General features: G+C 42.5%; 1 protein-coding gene across 1 annotated transcript; it reads right to left on the bottom strand.

Moving 5' to 3' along the window:
* Nucleotides 1-2,760: 2,760 nt before the first annotated feature.
* LOC119289431 (expansin-A31-like) lies at nucleotides 2,761-4,019 on the bottom strand. Its single transcript, XM_037568756.1, has 2 exons — nucleotides 3,736-4,019; nucleotides 2,761-3,616 (listed from the first exon to the last, which is right to left on the bottom strand). Exons 1-2 carry the CDS (start codon nucleotides 3,866-3,868, stop codon nucleotides 2,985-2,987), a joined length of 765 nt encoding a protein of 254 aa, XP_037424653.1. The 5' UTR covers nucleotides 3,869-4,019; the 3' UTR covers nucleotides 2,761-2,984.
* Between the last annotated feature and the right edge of the window lie 9,795 nt (nucleotides 4,020-13,814).

The following is a 13,814-nucleotide window of genomic DNA, read 5'->3' on the forward strand; positions in this document are numbered from 1 at the left end:
GCACCCATCCATTGAGAGTAGCCTTAAATCAAGACATGCACTACAACTCAGGGTGGACGTAACGAGCGGGCTTTTCGGCCCGCTCGTGGCCCGCTCGGTCCTGGCCCGCTAGATAAATTAGACGGTCCGGTTTGCCAAATCAGGCCCGAGAAAATGTCGGTCCCGTCCGGTCTTTAACCGAGCCGACCGAGCGGACCGAGAAACGCAGTCATCGTTGTTGCCCTTCCTCGTCGTCACGGCCACCGACAGCCCCTAGGTGAACCACCGTGTCCCCGAGCTTGCCCTGTCCTTCCTTCGTCTCCTCCCCGTGCCCCAGAGCCTCTTTCTGCCGCTTGCCATCGCTGCTGTGCGTGCACTGCCGCCGTTCGCGAGTTCTCGATCATGGCAACAGTTTCAGCACAGCACGCACGCACGCATGAAACGCTTGGCCATGATTTTCGGATCGTGGGAGAAACGGTGGGCTGTGATTTTCTCGTCCAACAAATCAGGCAAGTCTTGTTTTGGAAGTGCTAGATTTTATACCGTCAGCTTCCTATAATCACGTCACGCACAATCCCCTGGCGCCGTTTCCTTTTCTTCAGTCAAAATAGAAAACCGAAAGTACCAGAGAAACAGGGTTTGATCCAAAAATCACGTCACCATTTGACGATTAACTGCATGTCCGATTTGATCCGCTAATCACGGAAGGCCTGCACACGAGAAATCGTGGGCTCATGCACATGATAGATTACTTGCATGCAACAGAAAAACTGCTAATCAACAGACATATGCACGTTCATGGCAAAGAACCGCGGCGCCCACACACTTCCCACGGCACGTCGCCCACCTTGACACCGGCGCTCGCGCATGTCACCTTTCTCGCCACAGCACCCGTGCACGTCCTACACCTCGCCGCTGCACCCGTGCAAGTTGCCGCCGATGGTCGTTGGCCGGTCCGCTCCGTCCGGCCCGGGCTTCTTCATCGCCGGTCCGGTCCCTAAAATCAGGACCATCATGCTGCTCGGTCCGGTCTGACCCGGACCGCCGGTGGCCGGTCCAAACGTCGGCTTAGACAGGGACCGGACCGGCCCGGACCATGTCCATCCTGAACTACAACCCACTGCATACTATTTCTAGTCATGCAACCATGTCACATCAGTATGCCATGCATGTAAGTTATAATTCATTTTTTTGCATTTGCATATCTATCTCACGTTGTCACATCATCTGTTTGTGCATGCCAGTAATTGATTTTTTTTAGTTTTGCGTTCATATAGACACTGTATATGCGTCGAGTGCTTGGAGCATACCTATATAGTTGATCCGTCTGTTCTTTTAAGCGCCACACTTTTCCTCTATTGCTAAATAACTATAACCCATCAGTTTGAAAGTAAAGAAATAACTACGACCCACTACCTATTTTTCTAGTTGTACAGCAATGCCACATCAACAAGTCATGCATCTAAGTTATAATTTACACCTTTTGCGTTAATAGTCTGTTCATGCATGTTAAGTCATCAGTTAATTTTATTTGCACTAAGTTTTGTGCTCTCATGGACACGGTATATATGTGTTGGACAATTGGAGCATAATTATATAGTTTACCCTTCACGGTTTTTAGAATTAGCAGTCTTCTAACTGCATCCTATTTTTCTCTCTTTTATATCATTTTGTTATATGCTTCATATTCTTTTAATGTTTCTAAAGTGTAAATCAAGAATATTCTTAAATTTATTTTTTATTTATTTCAATTGTTTATGTAGCACCTAATTAGTCATCGATTTTAACAAGATTGCCGCAGCAACATGCAGGCTATCTTCTAGTTTCATAAAAATTGAACACCGTTAGTTCTTTGAAATTAATTTTTGACTAGTAAAACTAAGAGAATATGGATTATCACAGGGAATGAGATGTTTGAGAAGCTTGGGACGATCGATCTGAACGTAACATGCTAGTGTATCGGACGACGGTGTACCACATGCCAAGCGTCAACGCCGCCACCGACTTCAATGTCTTCTCGGCAGGAGGAACTTCAACACCATCTTCGGCGCGTACGTCTGCAACACCTACCTCAGACGTTGCACTACCACCACGGTTGCCACCATGTCCTCCTTCACAGGCATGTTTATCCACATGCTCTACGTCGCCGTTCCATTTCCTCCATCCTCACGGTGCAACACATCCAAAGGGCATTAGTGTGAGGGCCCTACCAGCTCCTAGCTTGCCGCACTCCTTGTGTCCTTCTCTTCTCGGTTGTAGGCACTTGTGGCATTCGGCCGTGCAACCTGGCCTTTGGGGCCAACCAGTTCACCCTGCGCACCGCTGATGGCCGTCGCGACATCGCCAACTTCTTCAACTGGTACTGCTTCACCTTCACTGTCGCCATGATGCTCTCGGACGCCAGCATCACCTACCACCGGAGCAACCTTTCACTTATTGGTACCTTTTTTGAGAGAGGCGAGGAGGGAACTGTAATTAAATAAATCTGACTAAATGGAAAAGATGAGAAATTATATAAACCCACAGTGTAGCGTATAAGACTTTTTCAGTAATGAAGAAATTTTATATTAAGATGTATTTCGTCAAGACAAACTGAAGTCTGTTGGCAGTAGGTGTAATTTCATCGTATATGTTTTGCTTCCTAAACTATGTAGCTCTATTTGTTTACCCTATTAGCATCGATAACTTATCCTGAGAGTTTTATATAGACAGTAAAACAGAACTTAAATTTACCATGGAAGCAAAACTTAAATGTGAAACGAGGGAGAGAAAACGACGCAGCAAAGCGCACACGTCCACTCTTAGTATATATTGTTCCAGATAGAGGAGACATAGAGGGAGCCGTGGATTATAGATTTTACAATTCAAATCTACATCCACTCGATGGGCAACGAACCGAAAATTCAAAATGGGATAATGAGTATGCGTCTGGACAGTTCCATGCATGTTCGCTCTGATGAAGCGAACTGATAATCGAAATACAAATTGTACAATGTTCATACTAGCTAGTAGTCGAACTGTTGCCAGGTGGAGAACGTCTGTCCGAACAACCACCACGCCGGCACGACGTCCTGGAAGACCTTGTACTGTCCACCGGAGGAGGTGATGGCGAAGCTGAGCGCCTGTCCTGTCAGCCCGGCTAGGCACTGCCAGTTAGCGCCCCAGTTCTGGGACATGGGGATCCACGCGGTGTTGGTCCCCTTGACTGACATGCTCTTGACCGACCCGCTCCCGGCCATGTTGGTAACCAGCACAAGCTCGAAGTAATTGAAACCGCTGATGGTGAAGCGTAGGCCGCCCTGCCTCTGGCACGCGACCTGCTGGTAGAGGACGGGGACGATGCCGGCGCGGTAGATGGCGAGGTTCTCCCAGGCGGGCTGGGACATGTCGAAGTGGACACGGGGAGGGTTGCACCAGCCACCGTTGTCGCTGGGGAGAGCCCAGTTGGGAGGGCAGAAGTTGGTTGCAGAGACGGTGATGGACGTGCCGGGCTTGCACATGTTCGACTTGCTGGTGTCACAGGTGATGAGGTAACACTGCCCGCACGACAAGCCATTGTTGAAGAGCGCCGTGCTCAGCGCAGCGTTGTTGATCCCGTACCCGGCGTTGTACAGGTTCTCGTACCCACATGCGCCACCTGCACATTATTTGCAAATGCAGATCGATAGTCAGACATGCACTGCATGCGTATCAGCAGGTGATAAGTAATATTGGGCAAACTGATAATGCCGGAGCAAGCTTGATTAGCTAGCTTACCCATTGTGTCAGAGCCGTCGGCACCACCATAGAACGTGGCATGGGCCGGCAGCCAGTAGCCGGACTTGGCCGGCACGAAGCAGAACGCGAGAACCGTCGCGAACAGCTGCAAGAAGCGCATCGTAGCTTCCATCCTTCTGATGAGAGTCCGAGAAACAAGGAGAGATCACTCAGATGGTTGAGCTTCTCTCGCAGCTTGCTAGATATTGTGACGATCGAGTGGGTTTGGTTGTGAGGAATGATTACGACAATGGTGATGCTTAAATAGGGATCTAGCGAGCTAGCTTATGAATGAGGTGAGCAATGATGTTGGTTGTGAGGAATGATTACGACAATGGTGATGCTTAAATAGGGATCTAGCGAGCTAGCTTATGAATGAGGTGAGCAATGGAGAGGAATGATTGTCGTGTTAACGTATGAGATCGCGGTTCCAACGGTCGTATAGGTGCACATGGCTGCAACCTCCAGAGATTGACTTGCGCCTTCTAATCATCCAACGCGGGTCATAACGGCCGAGCTCTACTACCTCGTTTCTTAATATATATACATTCGAAATGATAGGTTAACTGAACAACCGATTTGACATTCTTCCATTAATTTGTTCTAGTTAGTGCTGGATGTGACGTTAGCCACCAACTAGTTAAAAGTTCTAACCAGTCTCTAACTGCAAGCCCAACTACCTCCAATTCTTGAAGCGCGTGATTCACCTCTTTCATAGTTGAGTTATGCCTATTGAATTACACTCAGATTAGAGTATAAGAAGCATGATAAGGACACAAATCACCCCTAAAAAATGATAAGGACACCAAGGCATCGAATGTGTAGGCAAGTACACATTAGTTTCTTAATCATCGTCATCTGAGTCAGCCATGTGATCAATGTCAATCATACAGGAATACGGCCGCTATGTCTTCAGCACAATTTTTGAGGCGAAAGTCTTCAGCGTTTTCTTTGTGAATACCTTAATCAAGAATCTTTTGTTCACTGCTGACTGATTCAACCCTTTGATCTCTCTAATTGACATACTTAGGTATCTCCTCCTTGTAAAATAACTGAAATCATCGATGAAACCTGATGCTCAAACCCATGAAAAGATTCTTTAAGCAAGAGGGTGGCCCGATCTTCACATCGTAGGATCAAATCAGGGAGTATAACTAGCTGCAAGAAGCCGCGATAACTATCTTTAACCTACCGAGGTTGGATACGACCCGTAGGTTGGGCTGAGCGAAGTTGTAAGAACTTCAACCCACAGTCCGAAGAATCACAGAACCCCAAATCCGGACTAACCAACACAAAATAGCCAGAACCGTAGAGCAAAAATTAACGGATACCAAAGGCTCCTTCTCGTGAATCCGTATGAACTCAAAAGATCAAATGTAGTAAGGATCTCTCGGATCTCTAGCAGTCTTACTTCATAAGCTTGTGGCTGGAAGGCTTGACAAAATGCGCCTAAAAGGATGGCGGTGATGGGGTTTTATAACCTAGGACAACCCTCCTTAATTAGATAGGTGTGAAAAGAGTCAAAAAATGGACCACTTTGCATGGCTTTCTAAGGAGAATAGGTAGTCAACTTGAAGAGTTACTGTAAAATTTCTCAGATCCTTGCCCAAGATTGACAGCCTGGACACCTTCCAGCAAAATGGTCATAACTTCCGATGCACAACTCCAAGTGATGAAAAAAGAATGGGTGGGAAAGTAAATTTGAAGTAGCTTCTATTTTTTTCGACAGAAAAAAATAGTGGCCACTAGGACTCAAACCACCAAACTTGAGTTTTTTTTTGAGACCATGGTAGCCACCTAACTGAACGAAATTTGATGTAAACAATGGATAGCAAGGCTTTATGTACTGTAGGCCCTGAATTTGTGGGGTTTAAATGTGCTGCAATTAGTGGGGCCCATTTTGCATTTGTTAGCTTTTTCTAGAAATTTAAGAAAATTATGTAAATTATACTCGGAACAACCAAAATAAAGTTCAAATATTCATGTGTTATAAATATATAAATATATACATATAAACAAGAGAACATACTTAAAGAATGATCATAAATTTTTTAAATATTTACTTATTTTCTTAAAATTATTAAGATAAATAAATAGTATTAACTAATCTATTTTTGTAAATTAAAATATTAAAAATATTTTTAAAATAAATTTTTTATTTTTTATAATACAAAATTTTCAATTATTGTACACACATTTTTATAATTCATAAGTCTGTTGTTTAACATATCTTTATAATCAAAATATTCATACTGTCAAAATTAATCTTGTATGAATATTCACTTGTGGATCATATTATATTAATCAAAATTATGAACAAAAAATTTACTAAATATTTATTAATATTGACTTGTGTATAATTTTTACTCATCACCTATATTCATAATTTTCATATAAATTTCACTTGTGCATAATTTTCATTGGTGGCTTATATTCATAATTTCATATAATTGAAATATAGGCCACAAGTGTATAATTTTTTGTATTTACTAAACATTTTTAAATATACTCTACAGGTGCATACTCAAAATGTTTGTATTTACTAAACATGTCAATACACACATGGTTTATATATAACATATTTTTATAAGTAAAAATGAATATTTTTGAAAATTACATGAGTAATTTTTATGTAAGTTATTTTTTGTATGTATATTATTTATAACACACAAATATTCGAACCTAACTTTTATACAGTGATTATAATTTACATATTTTTACAAATTTCTACCTAAGGAAAAAACTAAAAATTATTAAATGGGCCGCACTGATTGCAGCCCAATTATGCTGCATGAGCGTGTTCGTTTACAAATGAGGTTGTGGCGGCCATTGAAACGGCAGCTCCATGCTGTTACGATACCATTCTTTGAGATATTATTCATTGATGTGAAGGTTTTCAAGCACTAATGGTCATTCATGAGAAGCGCAAGTACAATGGTGAAGCTCATTCTTTCGCGAAAGCTCGATTTAGTCTGTATCTTTATGAACATTATGACTTAATAAAGGTTTATAGACCCTCAAAAAAATGTTAGATCAAGACATCAAAACGTGAAGGGTGAAGTGACTAGCACGCTTGCTCGCTATAGCTTCACGTCAAGGGTTTGAGTTCCATTGGCCAATATTTTTCATATCAGTTTTTCCTTTTGTACTGACAGATGGGTCCCACTGGTCATAGAGACATTAATGCAAACCATCATGTTCGGCCGCTGCATGCTGGCCAATGCCACATGTGCACGCCAAACAAAATATACTGCCATGTCATCATATTTTACGTCTACGCATCCCATTAGCACTGTATTTGCATCAGCATGCCAAGTTTAGTAACGCCAAGCGAAATGCGGTGCCAGTACGTCTATATAGGATTTGCATCATATTTGCATGCGCATGCAAGCTTAGAATGCCAAGCAAAATATGGTGCCACGTCATCACATTTTACGTCTATGGACTGGACTAGCATCATATTTGCACGCGCTTGCCAAGTTTTGGAACTAACATCATATTTGCACGCACATGCCAAGTTTTGAAATTATTTATCTTCAGTTTGCAACTGCAAGCACTAAAGTGAACATCTGCCAAGTTCCAGCATTAGCGGTGTAATTACCTTTTTTAAAGGACCCTGATAATGCCCGAACATTTAGAATTTGACCATGGCAAATTGGACGTTTTTGATGGCAATTTTATTGACGCGAGATGACAATTTTAGTTGGCAACCATGATGTTGCTTTTCCGTGCTAGCCATATGAACGTTTATTTATCTTTAGTATGGTCTATGGCCACTAGTAGAAAACAGGGCTTTGGTCCAGGCCGAGGTGGCCCATTAGTCCCGGTTCAGTCCAGAACCGGGACCCATGGGGCCATCTGTCCCAGTTCGTGAGGCCAGGGGCCTGCCGGGCCTCGTGGGGCATTGGTCCCGGTTCGTCATGCCCCTTTGGTCCCGGTTGGTGGGACGAACCGGGACCAATGGGCCTTGCTCCTGGCCCACTACCATTGGTCCCGGTTGGTGGCTTGAACCGGGACCAAAGGCTTCCCTTTGGTACCGGTTCATGCCACGAACCGGGACCAATGAGGTGCCTATATATACCCACTCGCCGGCGAGCAGAGCACTCCACACTGCTCTGTTTTTTCTGGCCGACGAGGGGAGAGCTTTTTGGTGCTCTAGCTCACCTCCTATGCACATGAGGTGTTCGATGAAATGCCCGAGCCACACTAATTAAGCTTTCTCCTCTCGAAGCTCGACCTCAAAGCTCCATTTTCCTCGAGATTTGTCTAGGTTTAGCGGCCGGTCACGTCCCACTCCCGTCTTCACCGCCGTGGATCGCCCGCACCGTTCTCGTCGCCGGCACCACTGTGGTGAGCCTCTTGTTCTTATCTTCTTTCTGAAAGAAAAAATTCTTACTTTAGCTAGATAGATACTTGTCTAATTTTCTTACTTTTATTATTGCTTGTTATTATATAGTGCGATGGTTTTGGTATCCGCCCCCGTCGGCCCTCGTCCTGGCTATGATTCCGATGTGGTATATATTGTCTATTTATAACTATTTGGTTCATTTATTGTTTATGACAATTATGCCGACCAACGTGACATAGATTTTATTTATCTAGGAGGTAGTTGAACCGGAAATTTCAACCGACCCTATTGTCGAGAGGTTAAATTTAGTTGAAGAAGAAAACAATTACTTGAAGGAAAAAATAAAAAAAATTGAGGAGGAGAAGATGATATTGGAGTTGCATGTTGCGGATGTCGTCGATGATCACAAGATCAAGATGGATGCAATGCGGTTGAAGATGAGAAAGATTAGAAAATATGCCATTCATACCGAGGCTTGGTATCATTATGCCGTTGGATCAATTGTTACCTTGGTTGCGATTATGATCGAATTTGTTTTCGGATTGAAATGTTTTACATAGTTTCAACGTATGGTTTAATTAATTAGATGCTCTAGAGAGCTATATGTTGTTAAATGAGAACTATGTATGTACTTTGGTTTTAGTGTGATGATGAATTTCTATTAATTTGGTCACTTAATTATCTATTCATGATGTTCTGTAATTGTTTTTGACACACTTAATTATATATAATGCATGTAGATGAACCGACAATGGATGTATGGTGGCAGACACACCTCGGAGTACATTAAGGGCGTGCATGATTTTCTCGAAGTGGCTGAGGCAAACAAGTAGAATGGTTTTATGTGTTGTCCATGCCCTAAATGTGGGAATACGAAGTCTTACTCTGACCGGAAAATCCTTCACACCCACCTGCTTTATAATGGTTTCATGCCACAATATAATGTTTGGACGAGGCACAGAGAAATATGGGTTATGATGGAAGACGGTGAAGAAGAGGACGATGACAACTATGTGCCCCCTGAATACGGTGATGCTGCAACGGGGGAAGCTACTGAAGATCAAGAGGAACCAGACGATGTGCCCAATGATGCTGCAACGGGGGAAGCTGCTGAAGATCATGAGGAACCAGACGATGTGCCCGATGATGATGATCTCCGTCGGGTCATTGTCGATGCAAGGACGCAATGCGAAAGTCAAAAGGAGAAGCTGAAGTTCGATCGCATGTTAGAGGATCACAAAAAAGGGCTGTACCCCAATTGCGAAGATGGCAACACAAAGCTCGGTACCATACTGGAATTGTTGCAGTGGAAGGCAGAGAATGCTGTGCCTGACAAAGGATTTGAGAAGCTACTGAAAATATTGAAGAAGAAGCTTCCAAAGGATAACGAATTGCCCGACAGTACATACACAACAAAGAAGGTCGTATGCCCTCTAGGATTGGAGGTGCATAAGATACATGCATGCCCTAATGACTGCATCCTCTACCGCGGTGCGTACAAGGATGTGAACGCATGCCTGGTATGCGGTGCATTGCGGTATAAGATCAGACGAGATGACCCTGGTGATGCTGACAGCGAGCCCCCCAGGAAGAGGGTTCCTGCGAAGGTGATGTGGTATGCTCCTATAATACCACGGTTGAAACGTCTGTTCAGAAACGAACAACATGCCAAGTTGATGCGATGGCACAGTGAGGACCGTAAGAAAGACGGGAAGTTGAGAGCACCCGCTGACGGGTCGCAGTGGAGAAAAATCGAGAGAAAGTATTGGCATGAGTTTGCAAGTGACTCAAGGAACGTATGGTTTCGTTTAAGCGCAGATGGCATTAATCCTTTCGGGGAGCAGAGCAGCAATCACAACACCTGGCCCGTGACTCTATGTATGTATAACCTTCCTCCTTGGATGTGCATGAAGCGGAAGTTCATTATGATGCCAATTCTCATCCAAGGCCCTAAGCAACCCGACAACGACATTGATGTGTTCCTAAGGCCATTAGTTGAAGAACTTTTATAGCTGTGGAATGGAAATGGTGTACGTACGTGGGATGAGCACAAACAGGAGGAATTTAACCTGCACGCGTTGCTGTTTGTAACCATCAACGATTGGCCCGCTCTCAGTAACCTTTCAGGACAGACAAACAAGGGATACCACGCATGCACGCATTGTTTAGAAGAAACTGAAAGTATATACCTGGACAAATGCAGGAAGAATGTGTACCTGGGCCATCATCGATTTCTTCCGACCAACCATCAATGTCGAAAGAAAGGCAAGCATTTCAAAGGCGAGGCAGATCACCGGAAGAAGCCCGCTGTGCGTACCGGTGATCACATACTTGCTATGGTCAATGATTTACACGTAATCTTTGGAAAGGGTCCCGACGGACTAGCTGTTTCGAATGACGCTGAGGGACACGCACCCATGTGGAAGAAGAAATCTATATTTTGGGACCTACCCTACTGGAAATACCTAGAGGTCCGCTCTTCAATCAACGTGATGCACGTGACAAAGAACCTTTGCGTGAACCTGCTAGGCTTCTTGGGCATGTATGGGAAGACAAAAGATATACCTGAGGCACGGGAGGACCTGCAATGTTTGCACGAAAAAGATGGCATGCCTCCGAAGCAGTATAAAGGTCCTGCCAGCTACGCTCTTACGAAAGAAGAGAAAGAAATCTTCTTTGAATGCCTGCTCAGTATGAAGGTCACGACTGGTTTCTCGTCGAATATAAAGGGAATAATAAATATGCCAGAGAAAAAGTTTCAGAACCTAAAGTCTCATGACTGCCATGTGATTATGATGCAATTGCTTCCGGTTGCATTGAGGGGGCTTCTACGGGAAAACGTCTGATTAGCCATTGTGAAGCTATGTGCATTCCTCAATGCAATATCTCAGAAGGTGATTGATCCAGAAATCGTACCAAGGCTAAGGAGTGATGTGGCGCAATTTCCTGTCAGTTTCGAGCTGGTGTTCCCACCATCCTTCTTCAATATAATGACGGATGTCCTAGTTCATCTAGTCGACGAGATTGTCATTCTGGGGCCCGTATTTCTACACAATATGTTCCCCTTTGAGAGGTTCATGGGAGTCCTAAAGAAATATGTCCGTAACCGCGCTAGGCCAGACGGAAGCATCTCCATGGGCCATCAAACAGAGGATGTCATTGGGTTTTGTGTTGACTTCATTCCTGGCCTAAAGAAGATAGGTCTCACTAAATCGCAGTATGAGGGGAGACTGACTGGAAAAGGCACGCTGGGAGGGGCCTCAATAATATGCAGGGATGGATATTCTTGGTCTCAAGCGCACTACACAGTTCTACAGAACTCTACCTTGGTGATCCCGTATGTCGATGAACACAAGAACAGTCTGCGCTCCAAACACCCAGAGTAGTGCGATGACTGGATTACATGTGAACACATCAGGACTTTCAGCAGTTGGTTGGAAACACGTCTCAGAGGTGACAACACTGTTTGTGATGAGCTGTACTTGTTGTCCAGGGGACCATCTTTGACTGTATTGACTTACAAAGGATACGAGACAAATGGGAATACATTTTACATGATCGCCCAAGATCAAAAGAGCACCAACCAAAAAGTGGTTTCCGCTTTGATGCAGCAACCGAGAGGGTAAAGGACACATATTATGGTTACATAGTGGACATATGGGAACTTGACTACGGACATGATTTTAAGGTCCCTTTGTTTAAGTGCAAATGGGTCAACCTGTCAGGAGGTGGGGTACAGGTAGACCCACAGTACGGAATGACAACAGTGGATCTCAACAATCTTGTGTATGCAGACGAACCGTTCGTCCTAGCCAATGATGTGGCACAGGTTATCTATGTGAAGGACATGTCTACCAAACCGAGAAAGAGAAAAGATAAGGAAGCGAATACATCATACGATGAGCCAAAGCGCCACATAGTTCTTTTAGGAAAAAGGGACATCGTGGGAGTGGAGGGCAAGACAGACATGTCTGAAAATTATGAAAAGTTTCATGAAATTCCTCCCTTCAAAGTCAAGGCTGACCCAAGCATCCTGATAAACGATGAAGATTATCCATGGTTACGGCGCAATAAGCAAATGACACAAGCGAAGAAAAAGTGAAGACTTTCTCCCGCGACTATTATGACGATACCATGCCAACTTTGTAACAGACGAGTATGATACCATTGTCCGTTTTGTACATGCACATGCTATGTGGGTGAAATTATGATACCATGCCATCTTTCAACTTTTTCAGACTTCATTTGAAATGCTTTAATGTCTTATGGTTCGGCCAACTGGGAAAAAACTATTTTTATAGTAAAGTTAATCACAAACTTGTGATTCACACAAATTTCAAAGAATTCAAATTTTAATTATTCAAATTTGAAAACTAATGGCACTAACAGAAAGTTTATAATTTTTCTAAAACTAATTGCACTAACAGAAAGTTTATAATTTTGCTAACCTAAAAGCAAAAAGAATTAAAAATTAAAGCAAAAACAAAAGAAAATAAATAATGCAAGAAACAAAACAAAAAAATAGGAAAAACTATTTTTATAGTAAAGTTAATCACAAACTTGTGATTCACACAAATTTCAAACAATTCAAATTTTAACTATTCAAATTTGAAAACTAATGGCACTAGTAGAAAGTTTATAATTTTGCTGACCTAAAAGCAAAAAGAATTAACAAATAAAGAAAAAACAAAAGAAAATAAATAATGCAGAAAACAAAACAAAAAAAACTGGAAAAACTATTTTTCTAGTAAAGTTTATCACAAAATTGTGATTCACATAAATTTCAAAGAATTCAAATTTTAACTATTCAAATTGGAAAACTAATGGCACTAACAGAAAGTTTATAATTTTTCTAAAAATAATGGCACTAACAGAAAGTTTATAATTTTGCTAACCTAAAAGCAAAAAGAATTAAATATTAAAGCAAAAAACAAAAGAAAATAATGCAAAAAACAAAACAGAAAAACAGAAAAAAATTATTGTTGTAATAAAGTTAATCACAAACTTGTGATTCACGCAAATTTCAAACCATTCAAATTTTAACAATTCAAATTTGAAAACTAATGGCACTAACAGAAAGTTTATAATTTTGCTGACCTAAAAGCAAAAAGAATTAAAAAATAAAGCAAAAAACAAAAGAAAATAAATAATGCAGAAAACAAAACAAAAAAACTGGAAAAAAACTATTTTTCTAGCAAAGTTTATCACAAACTTGTGATTCACATAAATTTCAAAGAATTCAAATTTTAAATATTCAAATTTGAAAACTAATGACACTAACAGAAAGTTTATAATTTTTCTAAAACTAAAAGCAAAAAGAATAAAAAATAAAGCAAGAAACAAAAGAAAATAAATAATGCAAAAAACAAAACAAAAAGACTAGAAAAAAAACCGCAACCTATTGGGCCACCACGGCCTCAATACGACTAGAAACCCAACCTGGGCCAGGATTCAGGCTCGCAGAAGGCCTAATAGGCCCACAGACAGCATAGTGTAAGATTAGGCCCGTAAGCCTACATTTGAGAGGAGCTCGAGAGGGCAGCCGCAGCGGGGCTTATAAACCACTCTCGAGCTCTCTCAGCTAGTGAGGTGGTACTAAAGTTTTGACGCGGGGCAGCACAAGGCCTTTGGTCCCGGTTGGTGCCACCAACCGGGACTAAAGGGGTGCATTGGTCATGGTTCGTGGCACCAGCCGGGACCAATGCCCCCCTTTAGTCCCGGTTGGTGCCAC

This window comes from Triticum dicoccoides, chromosome 4A (genome assembly GCF_002162155.2).
Source record: "Triticum dicoccoides isolate Atlit2015 ecotype Zavitan chromosome 4A, WEW_v2.0, whole genome shotgun sequence".
NCBI lineage: Eukaryota > Viridiplantae > Streptophyta > Magnoliopsida > Poales > Poaceae > Triticum > Triticum dicoccoides.